A 22812-nucleotide genomic window follows, 5' to 3' on the forward strand; every position below is an offset into this window, starting at 1 on the left:
GTGCTCCTTAGAAGCAAGAATGGAGAGATTATGTCTCACATACTTTAGACATGTTATCAGAAGGGATCAATCCCTGGAGAAGGACATCATGCTTGGTAGTGTAGAGGGTCATCAACAAAGAGGAAGACCCTCAATGAGACAGATTGACACAGTGGCAACAACAGCGGGCTAAAGCGTAACAGTGATTGTGAAGATGGCGCAAGACCAGGCAGTGTTTAATTCTGCTGTATGATTTATGAGTCCGAACCGACTCGATGGCATTTAGCAACAACCCTCACATTGAACTTACAGTTTAGGATCTTTTCTTTGTTGCTGATGTTATGGAATTTCACAATGAAGTGTCTTGGTGTGGGCCCTTTTTTTTTTTTTTTTAATTCAGCTGCACCCTAGGTAAGATCTTGTAGTTTGGAGGCTCTGCTCTTTAGTTTTGGGTAGTTTCCTTATTCTAATACTCTAACAGTTTCTTTCTGTTGTCTCTGTTTTCTCTTTCTGGAATTGGGTGTTAGAGGTTCTAGACTGATTTTCTAATTTTAATTTCAAAGTTGTTATTCTCTTGGATCTCATCCCTGTCTGCCTCCAGTGGCATTTACTCCCCCTGCAGGCCTCTCCTTCCTCCATTCTGCCAAGTCTCTGCTCCTTCATCCCTCTTTGTGACCTCATTATTTGTGGGCTAGGGTCCTAAGTATCTCTTAATTTCGTTGAAGATAGAGATGTATTGTTTCTTTTTTTGGAGGGGTGTGATTTCTGAGAAGAGAGAACAGAAAACATTATATTTTGCCATCTTGAAACTGCTTAGGTGTTTTTTTTTTTTTTAAGAAATATATCAGTTGTGCATATAGAGATTTCGAGAACTTCATACTCTAGCACCCAGTAATCTGTCTCCAAGAGATTCAGCCTAAGGAATTAATACAACTGTACAACAACACGTACCATAAAATACAGGAAGGTATTCACTGCCTTCTATAAAAAAAGGTGTGGCGGGTGTGCCTGACCTCCTGTAACTTCACGAGGTGGGGTGAGGGAAGAATCAAGATCAACATCAGCCCAAGTCTGATTCCTGTGAGGTGATCAGACATACCTCCGCCTTTTAACCTTTTTACCTGTTCTGACACCAATGTCCCTCCCACAGCGCTGGGTTCGATAATTTGTTGAAATGGCCACCAAGAACTGACAGACCATACTTAAAGTTATAGGGTTTATTAGGGAAATAACAGGTTACAACTCAGGATCAGGATCGAAAGGCTACTACTCGGCCTCAGAATCAGAAAGCACGTAGACAGTTCTCCCTTCTTCAGTGAGGACAGGGTTCTCTCGGCCCCCTGAGGACAGACTTCGTCTCTCAGCCCTTGGCCCTGCTCGGGCCTGGTCTCTGCTCTGCTTGGGGAAGTGTTAACAAAGGTGTCTAGCTCCTCTGAGAACTGTCCAGAGGCACCCCGCTCTGCCAGGAAGCCTCCTGCCTGAAGGCAGTCAGCTCTCTCTCACTCTCGGTTGGCAAGCCTAGCTCCACTGACAGGTGCCCAAAGGCACCCTACTCCACCAGTAAGCCTCCTGTCTGAAGACTGTTGGCTCTCACTCTGTGGGATCAGCAAGCCCGCTATAGCTGCCTTGTTCCATGGGCCAGGGAGCCCGCCACGCCATCTAATGCCAGTTCCCTGGTTCTATTACCGCTTTCTGTGCCACAGCTTCTCACCGTCTTGCGCTCTCTCTGGTGCTACAGCTTGCTCTCTCTATCTCCTGGGTCCAGGAGGTTCTCAGTGCAGTGACCCCAGGTCCAAAGGGCACTTCACTCCCGAGGCTTTTTTTTTTTTTTTTGATGATAGTGAAGTCTCCTCCTCTAACATCTGGAATGGCTCATTTTAAGCCTAGTGGGATGGCAAAACTGACCAATCCCCCTCATTAGGGTTCCATACACCTTATTTGCATAGTCCCGCCCTGCAAGGGTTCCACATACCTTATTTGCATTAGCAGCGAGCTGTCCAATCCCCTTGGTGGGCCACAAGCACCTTATTTCTATGGTCCCACCCAGTCATTGTGTGGGAGTCACAAAGACTGTGGCTAGAAGGGCCATATTAAGTAATTCACTACATGACACTTACTAACTATAAGAGTCAAATGGTGAAAACAATTTTTATAAAACTATAGAATTGTGACTGAATGTATGATGGTGAATCAGTCTAACAAAACAGTACACAGCCATTAAAAGAGATACATGTGCAGACTAGGAACTGCAAAAAGAGTACAAGTTACATTTAGGCTCTAGTTGCAAGGAAACCCTGGTGGCGTGGCGTAGTGGTTAAGTGCTGCAGCTGCTAACCAAAGGGTCGGGTCGGCCGTTTGAATCCACCAGGCGCTCCTTGGAAACTCTATGGGGCAGTCCTACTCTGTCCTGTAGGGTCGCTATGAGTTGGAATCGACTCGACAGCACGGGGCTGGGTGTGGTTGCAACTGGGTGTGTGTGAACCAAGACTCAAGGAGAAAACACAAATGTTGAATAGGTCAATTAAGATGGTGGGATGCTGAATGATTTTTTTATTTTTCTTTGTTTTTACAATAAAAAAGGAATAACATACAGGTTAAATTTCTGCTTGATGTGTCTTTGCTTGATTTCGTATTATTTCAAATTTGTCTAACTTAGTTGCTTTTCTAATGACTATAACTGTTGGCTGTTGGTTCGATACAGATAATAGTCATTTGCTCATTTTAGACACAAGAGTATTGGAATGTGTAATATGTTATAGTGATACTGAAAGTAGAATTCATGATGAAAGCTGTGGAGTAACCTGTTGTTGGTGGTGCCTTTGTCATGGACTTTGCAGGGAGCTGCTGGATGTGTGGACCGAGCTTCAGGATATCCACGATGCACATGGCTTGAGATATCAGTGGGGCGGCTCCCATAGCAACAAGAAGCTTTTGTGCTCCTTGGGAATAGACACCCGAAACATTGTGAGTTTATTAGTCCATTTAAAAATCCTTTCATCAACCTATGAATTTTTAAAAATTCTGTTCCAGTCAGTTACATGTGATAAGCTAGTTCCTCTGAAAAATGAATATTAGTTCATTTAAATGTTCATGCAGCTTGAATATGCGAGCCCTTAAGTATTTAAGTATAAATCCACCTGAATTTTTCTCTCTCTGATTGATACTTATTTTTAGAAAAAGTTGTTTTAGTGTTTTTCCTTAGCTGTAAAATGAAGGAATTGGACTAGATCAGAAATATAACCCCAGATGGGCAGTTCAACAGGTTCTTCAGTTTATCATTCACAATGTGTGTAATAAGGCGTTGGAAACCTATTTTGGGAAATACTGTATGATCGATCATTCTCTAAATATATGTTCTTTCTCTCTAACACGTGTGTAGCTCTTCACGGGCAATAAGAAGCAGCCTGTTATAGTGCCCATGTATGCAGCAGGATTGGTGAGTACAAAAATGTCTCTGTGTGTGTTTGTCATTATTGCTTTCAGTCTGTAAGACCATCTTACATAGCATCACATAGAAAGTGTGTTTTAAGGGGCATCTAATGTGGGAACAGGTATAAATACGATACCTTTTTAATCTCAGAAATCTCTCCAATAGGATTTTCTATTTTGCAATAATCACAGATGCAGTTTTGTTTTAGATTGACTTATTTTTGTCTTAGTGATACTAACACTTGAACTCTTTGTAAAATGCACCTTGGAAGTTTCTTTTTCTTTCTTTCTTTTTGTAAACTTGCCCTTAAAAAGAAGACGCTCAACTGTATCTCAGAGTTTAAAGATAAAATTTGTTTTCATCCAGCTGTGATTAGCTTTAAATAATGTAATAATTGAGGCTATGAATGCATATAAAAGCTTAAAAAATACCAAATTATACTAAATAAAAACGAGCCAGGATCACTACGTCCTTAGTTTTTCCGTTAGTATTTTAAATGTGTTGAATTTTGTTTTTTCAGATATGCCAGGTAGTCTAGGGTACCTGAGGGATTTTCCTTCCGTACCTTATCCAGACCCAGTCGTCACATTTTAAAGTTCGATGTGCTTGTGTTCATTGGTGTGTCTTTGAGTTATTGGTGAATAAAAACGTCCTGTCTGTTAAACTAAAAATGTTTTTTAATTTTTCACCAATAAGTTGAAAATAAAGGGGAAACGCTGTGTTTAAGAAAGAAAGAAAAACAGTAAGGAATCCTTGGTGTGAAATTGAAATTGTACCGCCCATTTTGTGCGTGTGAAAGTGAATTTGCTGTGGAGCTTATTTAACTACAAACTTTTTCCATTAATAAGCACTAATTATTAATATTGAATTGGAACATTTTGCTTTGTTTTGTTTTTGTAGTTTGTTTTGTGGAATTGGGCAAAAATTTTCTGTGCTGGAGCTTTTTTGTCAGTTTCTCCTGCTTTGTAAGTGGTTACGTTGTACCTAAAAAAACACCGCGACGATTGCTGCAGCCTTTTCTGTTGGGGGTAGATATAATCCAGAACATTTCCGTAACGGTTTGGTTGTTTGGATTTCTGTTTTTCTTACGAAGTAGCATTTCAGCGGTTGTAGCATTGTTAGTGTCACATTCCAAGTAGTAACTGGGGATTTAATTTGTGGCGCTTTCTTTCACGTGTTGGGAGCAATGACCTGCCTAATAGTCGTGGGGAGTCTCAGCACATTATCCAGCCCTTTAATGGCTTTTTTTTCCTACTTTCACTACAGTCTTTATTAGTTGTAAATAATTCTACCCTTTTGGTAAGTTACAATAAGAAAGTTTATTTAGTGGCTGTAAATTCATCTCCTCTCCCCCGTCTTTGTGATACCTAGAGTTTAGAAACTTACTCTTTTTAACATCTAGTTTCAAATTTTAATTATACCTGATTTTTATTCTAGTGATGCTTGGATGTTCAATATTTTCCTTTTTTCTGGAGGGATAGTATCTGAAATGATCATCCCAGTCACTGGTTCTGTAACTTTAATGTGCATGAGAATCACCTGGTAGACTTGGTAAAACACAAATCGCTGGGTGCACCCCCAGAATTTCTTGTCCAGTAGGTGGAGGGCGAGGCCCAAGAATTTGTACATGTAGCAAGTCCCTGGTCAAAGCTGAAGCCGCTGATTGGGGACCACACTTTGAGAACCGCTGGCTTAAGTGATAGTTCACATTAGAAAACTAGGCTGAAACCTGTAATTATTTTTTCCAGATGAATCATCAGCTTGCATAATGGCGCACAGACAGCCTGTGTAACATAGATGGTATTTAGACCATTGGACTTAATTTCGTTTGTCTATCTTAGCGCGTGTATCGTTGTTAAGAACTGAACCTGTAAATTGCTTTAGTCAGCGTGTGCTCTGCTTTATGGGGGGAGATTCTCCTGAGAACTTGTTTTTCAGAGTTTACAGATTCTTGTAGTACTGCTTTTTAGCAGCTTTGATTTTATTCCCAGTTCAGGGAGAGTTTTGTACCTTCTTCTTCATTTCTACACCTTCACGTCTTCCTTTATACTCGAAATGTGTGTGAGATTTGTAACGTGCCAGTGGAACGTGAGAGGTGGTGCCTTCTGAAATGGCCGTGTCTCTTCTCTGCTTCACCAGTGCAAGGAACTGAGCACCTAGGCCCCCGTGCATGGAGAGGGAGGGAGGTCAGACACTACGTTCACACTGAAGACTGTAGCAGCCACCAGCTGTATGACGTGTTTTAGAATCAGCTCTCACTTCTCCAAGCACCATCATGCTGTAATGTGCACAAGTGGAGCCTTTTCCCGTAATTTCAGCATCTGAGCCATCATAAAAAGGGTTGTATTCTTTGGGGCTGGATATAATATATTAATTTGCAATTCCCTGTCCCAAATTGTGCTTATGTGATGGTGCGTAACTAGGCACTTTAAAACAAGTCTGATTTAAAATATGAGGCCTTGTTTCAAAAAGTTTGGGTTCCAAAGGTATAATTGTAAAGCATTTTCCCATTAGAGCTCTACAAAATTCTCTGTAAACAAAATCAAGAATAGTTTCTTTTTGTCTTTAGTACTTTCCAAATGACCTGTGTTTTCTTTTTGCTTTCTGCTAGATTAACTTTCTTATAAAGCTTATGGGTTGATTCTCCTCCCACTCATGTTAATGGCTAATATACCTTTTTTAGGGCATGTTAGAGCCCACCAAGGAGCCATTGAAACCACTCTCTGCTGCAGAAAAGATAGCTTCCATCGGTCAGACAACCACCATGTCACCAGAGATGAACACATGTACATCTGATCAATTCCAGGTAAAAAGATCCAGATGTGAGTAGATACATTTATGTATGTATGTACTCAGACATGCGCACATGCTGTTCTTTCCCTTAATCTGAGAGTTTTTGATTTGATGGCAGACGTGATTGTGATTATGTATAAACATCCCTTGGAATGCAATGAACAAATTGTCTTTAGTTTCAAAAACAGACACAATTTGATAACCGGGTGATTATCGTAAGTTGCTTAAACCTGTCCCGGGCCTTTGTCTCTTTACGTATAAAATGAAGAGTTCAAAACAGGTTATTTCTGAAGTCCATTGTGACCTGAGCATTGTATGATCATAATTACTGACACACAAATCTGGTAAGTGCTAGGTTTTCTAAAAAATCGGAAATGCGGCATTCACATCAACTTTTCAAGTCTGCTATTGTGTGTTTTTCCAGAAAGCCTAAGGCATTTGATAAAGTGGTAACATTTAGGTGTGTTTGTTGCTTCAGAAACTTTGAGAGTTTGAGTAAAACCTTTAAGTTGAGAAAGATGGGGCCTTAATAATACTTTGAATGGATGGGAAACAAGTGGTTTTACCTTCCTTATCCTTTACCCCCATGGCACATTTACACACAAATTTTATCTCACTCTCATATAAGTTTGATATTAAAGTCTTCCCTCTCACCTTTTATCTGGGAAAAATGGGCCGTTTTGATTTACTTCCCATATCAAATTAGAAACAGACTCAGTGCTGGTTACATGTTGTTTAGAAGATTATTATTTCTAAGTGAACATTACCATATCTAAAACATGTTCTTGCCATATTTGTCATTTCTTAACCTTAACTATTATCTTCAACTGTATCTAACAGAAAAAAATGTATGTTTGGACAGCCTTTCCCAAAATATGTGTTCCACTGAACACTGGTCCCCAGAGATGCTCTCCATGGTACCCCCCCACCATACCCCACCTACGTACCCCACCACCGCACCCCACCTCTGTACCCCACCACTGCACCCCACCACCGTACCCCACCACCACACCCCCACACCGCACCCCATACCACAGCAACACACCCTACCACCGTACCCCACCACTACACTGCACCACCACACCCCCACACCATACCCCACCATCCCACCCCACACCCCACCACCGAACCTCACCACTATACCCCCATACTGCACCTCACCACTGTACCCCACCAGTGCACCACACCACCACGCCCCCACACCATACCCCCACACCACACCTCACCACCACGCCCCCACACCGCACCCCACCACCACCCTCAGAGAGGCCCAGCATGCCTGTTAAGGACTCTGAAGAGCCCTGCATTAAAGAACCTTATTTTAATTCATTTCCCAAATTTACTTGTCCACAGAACGCTTTTCTGTAGGAAACCCTGGTGGCATAATGGTTAAGAGCCATGGCTGCTAACCAAAAGGTTGGCAGTTCGAATCCACCAGCCGCTCCTTGGAAACCCTATGGGGCAGTTCTGCTCTGTCCTATAGGGTTGGTATGAGTCAAAATCGACTTGATGGCAACAGGTTTTTGGTTTAGGGGTAGAGGGCATGATAAACCCATAGAACAAGTTCTCTAAGAACTTACCATAGAAAAATGATATAAAACATGGGTCATAGTCTTTCAGTTTTGTCTACCAAGAAGCATCTAGTATTCCTGCTGTGTGTGGTTAAACATCACTTTGAAGCCAGCCTATTACTGGCACTAAATTAGTGGGCAGGGGGGCCTGATGAGTGAAATGCCCTAGTTGAGCAGCAGGCAAGGTGGCTTGGGCAAAATGTCTCAGTAGATAGAATCTGTCCTGACTTGTCTCCCTTCTGTTGCCCCAATACTGTCTTCTGGCTCTCAGCTGCTCTCCTAGGCCTGCTATGTCTCTGCAGTTTCCAAAATTACTTCTCCCACAGCCCATTCTCACTTCTACCTCAGCCGACATTCTTACTCCTGCAGTGCTGAGTGTTAGGAAAATAATTTGAGTAACTACTTAGTACATTTACCGGAGATGGAGCTGTTCTCATTTGAGGCCACTTGTTGCCAGTTTTGCTTGCCTCCTTCCTCTTCCCCCTCCGCCCACTTCCAGGTGTTACAACCCCATAAACCATCGCTTGTTTTATCAGAGGTAGCTGTCACTAGTCATTTTTACCCCTAGCGAATTTGGTTGATCTTATTATATATTTCATTCTAGTCATGCCTCATAACTAATCATCTTTCTGTTATAGTCGAATTATAGATCTGACTAAAAGCAGAATAGTCTAGATGCCCTCATAAAAACCATGTGTGTTCATATAATGGCAGACTCTTAGAGGTTAGTTCTAGCTCAGTGGGATGCGTGCAGCTGCTGCCATCTGTACACGCACACACCCTGTGCATTCGCTTTTGAAGGACTGTTGTTTCCCTGTTTGTAGGCAAGTATGTAAGTTTTTGGCAGCATTTAAGCATATCTGACTTTTTTGTGCAAGAAGGTAGAATTAGGTCTCTTGCTACTTGTATAAAAAAGCTGCTTTTAATCAAACATACATCCTTTCATTCTGTTCAGGACACGCATTTCTCTTTTAAAAAAACATGTATATATATATAAAATTAAAAAGTTTATCCTCTACTTTTTGTGGTAGTTTGTGTGAACCTCCATTAACGTTAGTTTTTAGGCTTCTTTGAGAACCAATGAAAATATTTACCAGTGGAAATTCTTCAAACGTATTTCTGAATTGCCTTGAGCCTCTGTAGGCCTTCGTTCTAACATATGCCTGTACACGCAGTCAGACTGACGATCTTAGGATGCGAATTAGAATTTTTACTGTTTAGCCGTGCTGTGATACTGTTACATCTTTCTCCGGTCATGTTTCTCAGATGAAACACAATAGCCTTTAGTGCTAGAAGCTTAACAAAACGTGTCAGGGAAAGACCAGAACAATACCTGGTTTGTTTTTCAAAAAAACATGTTATGTGTTTGGTTTTGGCACCATTAAACAGTGACTTGCAAACTTAGCACAGTTGTAGAATGCTCACTGTGACTGCATGCTGTTTGATCTATGTATTGCTGTCCCAACATTGGTACCCATTAAATTATTTTTTTCCCCAAATTAGTTTGAACGCATTAATCTTGTAACCATTGCATCTCTTGTTACAGGAATTTATTAACTTATTATAACCACTAATGGTGTTTTCTCTACAATACTTTTACCTGGAAAGACAACTAAAGGGTAAAAAATAGTAGTGATCCCTCCCCCACCTTTATCCACTGAATTTCAAGGTCGCACCATTTATGGTGCCATTACTAATGACCCTATTAGTAAGATCAGTCCTTTAGCCACGCTTTATTCAATGCTGAGTACAGCAACTCACTGGTTAGCAGTTACCCAACCACTCAGCACTAGAAGATTCCTCTCTTAGCCTACTTGATGTTGCTCTCTCAGTTGTGAATCAGAATTTTAGAGCTGGAAGAAAGAAAAATCAATCACCTAGTTCCTTTTTTACAATAAGAAAACATATTTGGAAAGGCTAAGTGGTTTTACTCAGAATCACATATCAGTGGTACATCTAGGGCTAGAACCAAAGTGTCATGTCTCCAGCCTCCATATTTTTGCTCTTTTTGTTATGACCTTGTTTCCTTTGGAGCCGTGGTGGTGCAGTGGTTAAGAACTAGGGATGCTAACCAAAAGGTAAAAAAAACACAAACACAAAAACACCAAAAGGTGGGCATTTCAAATCCACCAGCTGCTCCTTAGAAACCCAGTGGGGCAGTTCTCCACTGTCCTGTAGGCTCACTGTGAGTTGGGATTGATGGCAACAGGTTTTGTTTCCTTTGTGCTTCTGTCTCTGCAGTAACCGTTCATTCATATCACACTGCTTCAGGCTGCTCCAAAATGCGCCATTCCAGTGCTTTCTCTTCAAGTTGCTTTACTAGCGATTGTCCTTAGTTAGCCTATGATTGCTTAGGTTTCCTGTTTTTCATTTTCCTCATTTCCACCAAATGTTGATTTGTGTTTTCGCACCTCATTATTTGTAATATTGGCTGTGTCTTCAGAATGCCATCACCTGGATAAAAAGCAAATTCCAGCAAATAACTGAAATATCTCTAAGCATCCAGCTGCTAAACATCCTTTAGAGAAAACATGTTAATAAAAGGACTTGGCTCCATTTATCCAGAAATTTTGTTACATAAACCTAGGCGTTGTCCATCCATTCGGTGTTGAATATGGCCATAACGTGTTACTGATTTAGAAGCGAAGTGATATAATTTTAAAATTATATCATTGGAATGCTTAGAGTCTTGCTCGTTTGTCTTTGTTTATATTTGAGATAAACTAAAGAAGATCTTTTCTAAATATTGCTTATCACTCCTGCAGGTAGGTTATAAACTAGGTGTTCACCAGCATTCTTGCTTTTTTTTTTTTTAACTTCCATTTCTTTATAGATTCACAGGAAGTTACAAAGGTAGTACAGAGAGGTTCCATGTACCTTTCACCCAGTTTCCCTTATGGTTACATTTTACATAATTATAGTATAATATCAAAACCAGAAATTCGACATTGGTACAATATGCATGTATAGTTCCGTGTCATTTTATCACGTGTAAATTTGTGTAACCACCACCTCAGTCAAGATGCAGAACTATTCCATCACCATAAAGATCTCCCTGTATAGTCACCTCCTCCCACAGCCCCCACCCCACCACCACCCCTAACCTCTGCAACTGTTAATGTTAGCGTGTTACGTGGTTTATATTTCCCCACCAACGCACGGGCCTGACCAGATTTCCTTGGGGCTAAATGTTGATAATAATTTGCGTGCCATTGGTATCCCAGTTATCAAGACAACAGTATTGTAATACCTACCATGAGATTAGATTTCACAGACAACCTATTCATGCCTTTATCTATCCAGAAAGAAAACAGTAGAAAGTATTAATAGTGCCTGATATACAGAAAAAGATCCTTGGGTGGCACAAATGATTTGCCCTCTAACTACTAACCTAAAGGTTTGTGGTTCAAACCCACCTAATGGCACTGCAAAAGAAGGCCTGGCTGTCTGCTTCCTTAAGATTACAGCCAAGAAAACCCTATGGAACGGTTCTACTCTGTAACACGTGGGGTTGCCATAAGTCAGAATTGACGCCACAGCAACAGATTTGGTTTTGATTTTTTTTGGCCTTGCGGTAAAGCATTCTGTTGCCATCGAGTTGATTATGACTCATAGCGAACCTATAGGATGGAGTAAAACTGCCCCATGGGGTTTCCAAGGAGTGGCTGGTAAAGCATAGTGGTAATTTTAAAAAGAGGGGAGAAAGAGACCTGAAAATATAGGCATTTTTCTGTTTTAAAACCCTTCTAATCTCTACCTATATATATATTTATTTATATATATGTAATATTATTTGTATATATAGGTAGATATATATATATATATTGTATATATATATAGAATCTCATAAAACACAGATATTTCATTAAGTGTTGTCAACACCTCTTCTCCCAAAAAAGAAAAATCCCAAAATATTTTCTCTTCAATAATATTCTTAAAGTGAATCAATGCTCATTTAGAAAAAAAAGTACCGTTTGCTCATTTTTATCTTTATGTGTTTTGAACAGTTATGAAGTCTAAAAGTCTAGAATATTCAAATCAGTTCTGAGTATCCTTTTTAAGGCATTATTTTAAGAAATTAGGTTTCTGATATCTGATTATATGTAATTTCTAAATTAGAGAAGGTGATTAAAATAAATACTTGAAATCAACCTTTTTTAAAAAATGTAATATCCGTTTCATGGCCCATAATTTTCTTCAAAGTTTGGAAAATTGTAAAGAACTTGAACCTTCTCATTTCGTATAAAGAAGACCAACTAAATTAACTGAATTATGCAGGGTCATACAACTGTAGTTACTTGGTCTTGAATAACTGGAATCTCCTCACTTTAAGTATGGTGCCTTCTCCACTGCATTATATTATTTGTTAAGAAATTTTAAATGGCTCTAGTAACTTAAGGAGCCCTAGTGGCGCAGTGGGTAAGAGATAGGCTGCTAACCAAAAGGTTGGCAGCTTGAATCCACCAGCCGCTCCTTGGAACCCCTACGGGGCGGTTCTGCCCTGCCCTGTAGGGTTGCTTTGAGTCGGAATTGACTTGAGGGCAACGAGTTTGGGTTTTTGGTTAACATTTTCAGATATGCCTCATGTTGGACATGATTCATGTGTACTTTATTAAATTACTCATTAGTGAAAAAACAGTGACATTTTTTAACATTTTAACATTTTTATTGTAATCAAGCCAATAGTTTGAATCATGATTTGAAAGAAGATTGAAATCTTGACAGAGATCAGTCCATAAATTTCTGTTTGAAAATGTAAAGATACACCGTTTCTCAGATATAACTGTTTAAATGTCATTGAGCTGTACTGTTGGTCAGTTTGTGTTAGTATCTGCAGGTGACTTTCTGAAACCGTAAATTATCCCAGTTTTGTCTTTAGGTATTTTGTTGCCTAGTGAACTTGCTATAATAGTTAAAAAAAAAAAAAACTTTATATTGCTACAACCTTTACTGATTAATTTTGATTTTTTGGTTTTCAACTCTAGGAGTCTCTACCACCCGTCCAGTTTGACTGGAGCAGCAGTGGCCTTACTAACCCTTTAGATGGTACGTCTCTCCGTAGAGCCTCTAGCACCAGAGCTAGAGTTAAGAAAGCTCCAAGGTTCAGACAGACTTCTCTCTGCTGATTTCCCTTTTCATTTGAACATAACTTCTTATTCTTATCTTTGGAAATTCAGGCTTTCTTTCTGAATAGTAATCGCTCAAGAAACCAGCTGTTACTATTATTAACAGTATTGATGTCCAAATATAGGTAGTAAGAACTAAGTAAAATTTTCGTTTATTTAAGTCAGAAACAAGCTTCTTTTTTTTTTAACAAGTATCTAGGTAGTTTAAATGATATTTTAGCTAGGACCAATTTAACCTGAAACTTTTTTCTGGAGTTTTAATTTATGGAATTTTCTTGGATGCAAAGTCTTGTGGCTAGAAGCGGCTCAAAAGCACAAAGCACAGTTATTTAACCAAAAACAGTGTGCAAATACATCTGTATTTATTGACTCAAAGTAGTTTTCAGATTTAGTAACATTTTATAGATCACCTGTGTACAAATGGGTAACGAATTATTTTCATGATCCTTTTCTAAAATGTGTCTCAAAGTGCTACTGGGCAGTTCCAGAAATAATTGATTTCACTATGGCTTTTTAAAAAAAATCTCAAGAAAGAAATAACTTATTCCAGTAATGTGGGGTCTTTAAGTAACACACAATGCTGATTTTCCAGTGTGTTGACACCACAAGTTTTCAGGTGGACCCTGAGATAAAATTACTCTTACTCCTTGTACTTTATAAATGGTTTGAACCATTGTCCAAAACACCTGTCACTCTTTCAACTCTGCCTCACAGCGGGGCCCTAGGGTACCTGGCCAGCACCCGATTGAATAACGTAGTGCTGACGGAAAGCCTGGATGCGCCGTTTGCTGTTGTCTGGTGTCTTATTCAGCCAAATCATCGTGCTTTCTATTAACAAACAACTTCTTTAAAAATGTGTACTATTTCTGATTACTGTTTCAGAGTTAAAGGGGAACAGTACCACGTGAGGTTACACACCAGGGTAGGGGAGTTATGGCCTTCCTTAGTATGTTATTTTCAACTAAGTTAATATATCGGTGTGTGTCCTGAAACCGACAGCTTTGTCACTTTTTAAAAATCATTAATTAGAAACCAACATTACTAACACAAAAGATTGATTTGGGCATGTACAACAACTCGATATTGGATTGAGATCGAAGTATTGTTTCCCTTTAACGGGTACGCTTTCCCCCTTGGTCTTTCTGGTATGGCTTCCAGCTTTGAGTAAAAGAACTGACCTCCTTCTAACTAAAACCTTACTAAGTGTTAAATTATTTACATTGTACATGAGAAAGTGTACACAGAACTAAATTGTTACTTTAGAAATGTCCTTAGTAATGAAAAACTAATCTGTACACATTGTTTTAATGTTGATTTTTAAAATGTGTAATGACTACTAATTTTAACCTGCATGTTCAAGTGTGTGTCTTACCCCTTTTTACACATAACCCCCTCCCTTGGCTTCCCTTCTGTGTGGCTGCCGACCGACACGGTCACTGAATGTCAAGCTAGTGGAGGTTCCACTCTCCTGAACCTTGATTTCTTTGGGCCGGTGGATGACAGTAGCTCTAGCAGCAGCACCACAATCCCAGGTCAGCAGAGTGTTAAAACCACAATTCTAGTTTATTTACTAAAAGCATGACCACATCACTTGACTTTCCTATAAACAAGGAAACCACTAGATCGTATTCTCTATAATGCCTTTCTGATGCCTTTCTTTCATCTCCCTATTGTTGTTTTCTAGTGTCTGACTACAACAAATGACGAATGTGAAATGTATTTTAAGGAAAGTTTTCTCAGAGTGTAATATGCAGAGCCAAAAGTAGTTTCTAGGAGTAAAACAGCCCCGATGTCCTTAGGCAGTTAAAAGCAGGGTTTTTTGGATTTTTTTTTCCCCCTCTAAGTGGAAAATGTGATGTTTTATGTTATTATTTTTAAAAGCCTGTTCTGTAGAGCTATTTGAAAAAATGCAAATTGGAGATAGAAGAATAGTTGAGTACACACAGATGACTTTACATTGTAGTGCCTGTGATAATAGAAGCTTTATAAATTCTAGCATTGGCATCATTGTTTATTAGTGCTGCTAAAAGTATAATTAGGTTCCGAAATGTTAGAGTCTAGCTCTTAGTTATATAGCCCACGTAGAACTCTATTATTGTTTTTATGTACTTTCTTAAATAGAACGTATACTGTTAGTTTGCCATGGAGGAAAAATCTGTTATAGAAGTTAATAGTAGAAAGTAATTGCTAGGAGATACTAAAAGCTAGAAAGTAAAATGAATTGGAGTGCCTGTTAAATTAATGTTCAGCCCTGCGAGAAAGTTCAGTTCACTGACCAAAGGACTAATGTACATTGTCATTTTCTAACTGAATAAAAGATTAAAATTATAATGACATTTTATGTTTACCTTGTATTGAATATGATCTGAATGAGTCCCTGTCATTCTAACTTGTGACTAGTAATCAAGCCCACTGGTCAGCTTGGTTCGGGAGAATTTGCTGGGTTTTATTCTGTCCTGCTAGATTACCCTGCCACCCACTGCCAATAATGAGGGAACCATGGTGGGAAATGGGGCAGACCGAGAGAGAGAGTCAGCTGAGGGTAAGCCTGGGACCCAGGGTGCCCTTCTCCAAGATCTGGCATGGTAATCTGATCCTGCCGCAGGGAAGTCCCAAGACCGTTTGCTAGAATGGATTCCTCTAGTCCAAGCCCCTGGTTATCATTTTCGTTGTTTTCAGGATTTTATAAGCGTATGAAAAACCAATGTGTCTGGTTTTGACCTCAGGATGATCTTTTACTATTTACTTAAATTACTTCTAAATACATTTGATCTGTGGAATGACCTGGGTGAGCTAATTAGTTGTCTGACATTTTTTAATACTTAATGGAGAAAAAAATCCCAACCACTGTGTATCACTTTCCTCATTACTGTATTCCCAAGAATGAATTACCAAGCTCCCGTTTAAAATTTGCTCTCAGCTTTGTTTTGCCATGAACTGTATTACAATTTAAATGAGGTCATTGTTCTTTTTTTTTTGGATGCCTGAAAATCTGGTTTAAATTTAATTTTTGGTTACATGTCAGACTCGTTTAAAAACCATCCATAGGAGCACAAATAAGCTGACTATATAACGAAATGCAGAAATGACCTGAGAACCAGGCTTAGTATATACAGCTTCAAGAACAGCAAGTGGTTTCAGAAGCTTAGAGCTGTGATGGAAGTGAAGTTAGCATGGTCAAGTGCAGCCTTCATTTCTTTGGGGTCTTTTCAGTATTTTCTTTCAGTATTTTCATTAACATGCTCTAGCTGCTGTGTAAATTCAATTCCTATAAATTTGCTTTGGTTTTTTGATTGCTGTTGGGTTTCGTTAAAATCTACCATCAAGTTACAGGTATCAGCACCCTCCTTAGTATTCCATTTCACCATTTGCTTGTACTTTTTCTGACTTGTTTCTGGGAAAGTCATTTTGTCTCAGCTTGCGGTTATTTAATAACTTTGTGTGTGAGACTTAGGAGGCTGGCATAGAACTTGGTTGGCTAGCTTTAGTTATATAACTAAACTGCCTCATTAAGGTTCTGTTTAAAAGAAAAAAAAAACCTCTTCCATTAAAGAAATTACCCTCCAATTATCAGTGTACAGTTAGTAGTTATCTTGTTTCTGAAAAATAAAGGGTTTTTTTTGGTAGTGGTGGTGATTTGGGACTTGGGTGGGGGCGTTGTTGCTATGTTTTTGTTGTTGTTTTAATGTTCCCTTTACCGTTTGGCAGCCAAGTGGCTAGTACTTTACAAACCCAACTATGCTTTCACTCGTACCTTCCCCTTACCAGTCAGAATGCCGTTGTTTGTTCTGCATTTTGCATTAGACAGTAACTTCAATTTTGTGGCTAATTGGAATCTAACCTTTCAGAGTGGAGGAGGGTGGTTTTTTGGGTTCATTCAATCCCTCTGCAGGCATCCACAATTCGTTAACATTTTAGTTGCAACCGATACTATACAACTAAAAAGAAAAGACGTTTTTAAATTTTGAAACTGTACCTTAATGAAACACTCAGAAATTGGGAGAGTCAACGTGCATTTTCTATAGCCTTCCTCCCTGGCTGGAGGTGGTGGCTGTGGGAGCCGCTTTCTGCTCGTTTGGTGTCTGTAAACATCTGAGACCTGCCTTCACGTCTGCTAAGCATCTGCCCAGTTGGTTAACAGAGTACAGTTCCTGGTTTTTTTCCTCTACCTTAAAACAGCCTAAAAGGAGGAAAGTTGTTGATGTAAATATATGCATTTGTATATAGTTTTATCTGCTGATCTTGCAGGGCTGTTTTAGAAAAAATAAGTAAAAAATTGATGGAGCTCTAAGAGATTCTTCCTTACAGGCCGCTCATCTGTTACGCCCTGTAACTGCTGAACATTTCAGTGCAAGTAATTTGTTGGTACCAAAGAGAGTGTAGGATTAAAAACTTTCTTTAAAAAAAATATATTATTCAAAGTTTAGCTTGAGTTTAAAATATTTAATTGTACTTTTCAGTGTTTTTATAGTTATCATTGTTATTTAATATAAATCTACATTATATAGGAAAATTGGGAAAAAGTTACATGTATATATTCATTAATGAAGTCAGATAATGGAGGATTTTGGTAGGTTTGTATAGATTTTTGCAGCAAATCTAACCCCTAACTCTGCTTCGTTTTGAATTGCTGTAACAAGATGTTTGAAGTTAGGGCTGCCAGATTTAGATATGAAGGTATAGAAATATAGTTAACTGTGGAGATAAGAATTTTCATTTTGTCCAAAAGTAGTGCTTTTATTTGTTTTTTCCTGAAAATATTTTACTCTCTCTATCTCTTACTGGAAGAAAGAACAGTGTAGAATGCAGTTTATTTTTAATAATAGTTTCATGCTTTGAGTAATAATATTTCATATCCTCAGATGGTCAGAATATATTTAACCAAATTATTTCTCATGTTTGAGACTTTATATTAGCTCCCGAATCTTTTGGTATAGAGGAAAATAATAGAGAAAAAAAATGTTTGGGGTAGAGGCAGAGGAAGGTCCAAAGAATGAGGTTAGTCAGTCACTTTGACAATGGGAACTGTCCTGTTGTGTAGCAGATTATGTGCGTCCTGTTTAAAACAGTGACGACTTCCCTGTTGCAGACTAACCCAGAATTGGGGGAGTTTGCTATAGCAGATAGAAATTTGGGGAGTATTTGGATAGTATCTGCTCTGTAAATATTAGATTAGTTAAGCGTATATGTATCAAAATGTAAATTTAAAGTATTTTTCCAATTTGGAAAAGGATAGCGATAATGTTTCACAGCATGAAGGATATAACCAGGGTTACTGAATTATACGTGGAGAAATTACTGAATTGGCAAATGTTCTGCTGGGTATACTTTCCAAAACCACAATAAAAAAAAAAAAGTATTTTTCTGCTTTATCAAAACTCTGAAAAGTAGAACTTGTAATTAAAAAAATAAATGCACCAGTACAGTGTTCTAAAGATATATTGTGTCTGTGAAAGACTCAGATGTTTACAGAATTTTGCCATTTGCATCTTGGATTATGACTAATTGAGTAACCCATCTCAGCTTGCCATCACTGACTGTCATTTTGTACCATAAGGTGTGGATCCAGAGTTGTATGAGTTAACAACTTCTAAGCTGGAGTTCTCCACCTCAAGCCTCAAAGTGACTGATACATTTGCAAGACTCATGTCCACGGTAGAGAAGACAAGCACGTCTACCAGGTAAACAACTAGTGCTCACTGCACCCTAATTTTGAATTCTGAGTCAAACAGAACAGCCCAAATGGAAAAGCACAGGAGTTGGCAGTATTTCAATATACTATGTGAAAATTGACTTTGTATTTGTAGAAACCAATAGATGCCCAATTCCAGAAAATAGTACCAAATTATGCTTAATTACGAACTTTATTAGAGCAGAGCTATTCGTAAGAGACTGGAAAGGGCAGGCAGATGTGGTTTTCATTTTTTCTCCACTTTCTAGAGTAGAATTCTGATTAAGTATGAAAATCATAAGGCAGTTATAGATGAGCTTCCCCTTGCACCCATTAATAACCACTGAGACGATCATCTTTGGGAACCCAGTGTCCTACTACACAGTTACATGAGTGGATCTTTGCACTCCCGGGCTAAGATGGTATAGGGAAAAGACACTGTTTTCAGAATTTTCTGATTTTGAAGTGAGTTTGCCTTACCAGGCTTTTTGGGAGCTCCATGGCCTTTAGAAAAGCAGGTATTATATCCCAGTGTCAGAGCCAGATACAAGGTGTCACCAGGGCCTTGTGTTTAGAATTCGGGAAACCTTTAGTCTTACATAATTAAGTACCAGAGTAATCCATTGCTTTGACATGTTAGCCATACTAACCAGTTGCCATCAAGTTGATGCCAGTGCATAGCAACCCCACGTGTGTCAGAGTAGAACCATGCTCCATGGTGTTTTCAATGGCTGACTTTTTGGAAGTAGATCACCAGACCTTTCAGTTAGAGCTGAGGGTGTTAACTATCCTCACTACCCAGGGACTCCAGCCATGAGGATGATAGCTTCTAGTAGGAGGGTAATTATTGCAAGGGCAAATACTGGTTGATTAGCATGCCAGCTCTGCTGACCCAAATCCATGTTTTATCAGCATTTTAAAGTAGAAATACTTAACCTGTCAGTTGCCTGCTTTGGGAGAAGTATTTTTTTTTAGCTCTTTCTCCTGAATAAATACATGCCACTCACATGTCAAATTTAGATTTATCTTTTAAGCCAGTTCTTCTACAGAAAAATAATTTTCAAAAGCCTTTTTTTTATGAATAATAAATGCTTTTCTGTCTTAAAACCTTGGCTTCAATTATCATACTGCCTTTTAAACTTCCTTGTGTATTTAAGTATTCATTCAACAGATATTATCATCAATGATAATTATGAAAAGCCATTATTATTCTTTTTATAATTACAGATACCCTTAACTTACCCCGGAATGAGTTCGCGCCATACACCTTCTGTTTGCTCACAGACTCTCTCCATTGCTCTCCTTTCGCCTCTGTGTTTGTAGTATTCTACCTGGCACTGCTCATGCCTCGTATTAAGCGAAGCCTACTTGTGAATGAAGCCATTGTGGGTTTTTATGCTTGCTTTCTGATTTTTTTTCTTTTTCTCTTTCCAAATAAATAATATATTTAAATTGAAATTCTTTTCATGTAAATTTCTCACCCGTTTTTCTACATACGTTAACCAAAAGCTAGACATTTTAGATCCCAGATCTAGAACTAATGCACATTAAAAACCAAAAAACCAAATCAGCTGTCGTCCAGTCAGTTCCGACTCACAGCGACCCTACAGGACAGAGTAGAACTGCCCCAGGTAGTTTCCAAGGAGCACCTGGTGGATTTGAACTGCCGACCTTTTGGTTAGCAGCCGAGCTCTTAACCACTACACCACCAGGGTTTCCAAATGCACATTAGGCTTTAAAAAAGAAAAAAAAAAGTTTTAAATAAGGGGAACAAAGTAAATATACCAAAAAAGATAAAAATGGGGTGAGGGCACCACTGATGTTTTTCATATATGGGTTTTCCCCTTCCGTTTTTAGGACAGCCCTTTATTTACTGTCCTTGCCGTTTGTCCCCTGCAGTCTTACTAATCTAAGTCCAGTTTTGAAAGTCCCAGCATGAGAATTCATTCTTTGTGCCAGTAGGAGGCGCTCTAAACCGCGTTGTTGACTTGCATGCTCGCCTCACTTTTTCTGTCTTGGAACGTGCTATGCACTAGAGAACTTTCCAAGCCCTGTACACTTTCAGAAGTTATTTCCATTGCCTTCTTATTCTGTACTATTTAACTAAGACTGCCGTGTATATCCTGGGGCCAGGGGGGTAGCTGCTTTGACTTACCCCCCAGTACCTGTCCAGCTTTATATTTAAAAACAATTTTTTTTTTTTTTTTTAAAGAATACAAGTTGCTAACTTTGTATTTTCTGTTTTGAGGAACTAATGTCTTGAAAATGGTGTGAAAGGCAAATATTCACAAGTCTCCCAGTAGGGGATAATGCTATAAAGTGTTCCTACAAATCACTTTCAATCGCACAGGGTAGAGAAAGATGGTTCACGTATATAGTTTCAGAAAACATTTTCAATATCTTTGTTGTTGTTAGGCCTTGTTTCATTTTTACTTTAGATGATATAAAATGTAGAAAGTAAAAGCTCAGCAGAATCTTCTTGGCTGGTGGCAGTACACAGAAGATAGAGTGAGAAAGCATTGTAAGGGAGTGTAGGAGAAAAAAAGATGAAGAAGCGGTAGTCTGGGCAGAAGACACTGGACATGTGAGAAGTTCCCCCCCGCCCCCCACCCCCACTCTTTCTGAGGGCCTTTGAATATGTGTGAGAATACACGCTCTTCTCTTTCCAAATGCAGAATGTGAAAGTGACTTCTCACTTTGAGTTTTTTAAAGAGATGCAAGCTATTAGTTTTAAAATAGTTCTGTCTTCAGGCTTAAACCCACTGTCATTGAGTCGATTCCTACTCATAGCGACCCTACAGGACAGAGTAGAACAGCCCCGTAGGGTTTCCAAGGCTGTAATCTTTATGGGAGCAGACTGCCACATCTTTCTCCTGTGAAGCAGCTGGTGGGTTCAGACTGCTGACCTTTTGGTTTGCAGCTGAGCACTTTAAAAGTGCACGTTCTTGGGTCTGGCCCCATACCTCTGCCAAGTCAGAAGGCAGTGGAACAGGGCGGTCTACATTTTTAACAGGCTGCCCACATGACTCTTGGGTGGGCTTCCTTTGAGGGCCACTGAGCAGCCTGAGCCTGTCTGCAATGGTCCCCAGAGTCAGGTGGCACCAGGGGTACCTGCCTGTCTGAATCCTGGTGCTGTGTTACACCATGGCTCAGCAGTGCCATCTACAAACAGAGGCAATATCATGCCAAGATTTTTTAATGTGGGCTCCAAAACATCGCTGCTTTTAAAAAACTGATTAATTACCTCGTTTATTAACCCTTGATGGCTGCCAATCATATTCACTTGAATGTTGGAGAAATTCTGCTTTAAGCTAATACCACTTTAAATTTTCCTCAGTGGAGGCAACCAAGATTTGTGGCAGACGCAGCAACACACAGAACATTCTGGTGGAAAGTAGGAGAGGAATAGTACCAGTAACTCATTTTAGTTTCAGAAGACCAGCACTGAATACTGCGGCAGTCAAGTGAAAGAACAGGCTGTAAGCAACAACATAATGAATCTGAAAGGCATAATGTTGAATGAAAGAAGCCAGACAGAAAAAAGAAAACAAGCCCTATGAATCCGTTCATATAAATTTTGAAACATTGGAATCTAAACTGTATTATTTAGGGATGCAGATACCTAGATGGTAAACTGTTGGAGGGAGGGGGAGAAGGCTGGATTGGGAAAGGACTAATCAAGGGCTTGGGGGTCTTCCCAGTATTATTAATCTTGACTGGGATTGTCGTTGTTGTGTGCCGTCGAGCCCATTCTAACCCTTGATGACCCTATAGGACAGAGTAGAGCTGCTCTGCATAAGGTTTGAGGAGGTAAGACATTGAACTGGAATTTCTGTATTTTGCTTGTTGCTATTTTCTGCAGTATACTATCGAGAGAAATAACTTGATGTTAAAAGTTGACACTTCACTGGCATAGTAATTATAATCTAATTTATAGCATTCCATTGAGAATTCTTAAGTGTGGGTAATAAAAATGAGAAATTTTTAAAAACTAGTAGAGTTTAAAGCTTGATGTGTGTTTTTAAATTTGTTGTGTTCTGCTCTTGTTTTTTTGGGTTTGGCTTGGTTTTGCTTTTTGCTTTTTCTTTTTGTGCTATATCAGAGTTAGTAACTGAAGTTTATACAAGCAAAAGGATTAGCTGCCAAAAGGGATAAATCTTTTTTTTCTCGTTTTTATTGAGACATAACTCACATACCATAAAATTCATGCTTTCTGGAGTGTACAATTCAGTAGTTTAGTAT

General features: G+C 39.1%; 1 protein-coding gene across 5 annotated transcripts in view; it reads left to right on the forward strand.

The window, feature by feature from the left end:
- Nucleotides 1-22812, forward strand: part of AFTPH (aftiphilin) — a 71069-nt gene that overhangs the window by 43483 nt on the left and 4774 nt on the right. Inside the window, exons 4-10 of one of the 5 annotated variants that reach the window (XM_064268655.1) lie at nucleotides 2817-2943; nucleotides 3359-3415; nucleotides 6093-6215; nucleotides 12759-12819; nucleotides 14348-14431; nucleotides 18457-18580; nucleotides 19798-20752. In XM_064268655.1, coding sequence (XP_064124725.1) covers nucleotides 2817-2943; nucleotides 3359-3415; nucleotides 6093-6215; nucleotides 12759-12819; nucleotides 14348-14431; nucleotides 18457-18580; nucleotides 19798-19807 — 586 coding nt within the window. In that variant the 3' untranslated portion in view covers nucleotides 19808-20752. Of the gene's footprint in view, nucleotides 1-2816; nucleotides 2944-3358; nucleotides 3416-6092; nucleotides 6216-12758; nucleotides 12820-14347; nucleotides 14432-18456; nucleotides 18581-19797; nucleotides 20753-22812 lie in introns of those variants that run through there. The other 4 variants (XM_023552694.2, XR_010317922.1, XM_003413636.4 and 1 more) reach the window with 4 other exon arrangements.

The sequence above is a fragment of the Loxodonta africana genome, chromosome 15, assembly GCF_030014295.1.
Source record: "Loxodonta africana isolate mLoxAfr1 chromosome 15, mLoxAfr1.hap2, whole genome shotgun sequence".
Taxonomy (NCBI): domain Eukaryota; kingdom Metazoa; phylum Chordata; class Mammalia; order Proboscidea; family Elephantidae; genus Loxodonta; species Loxodonta africana.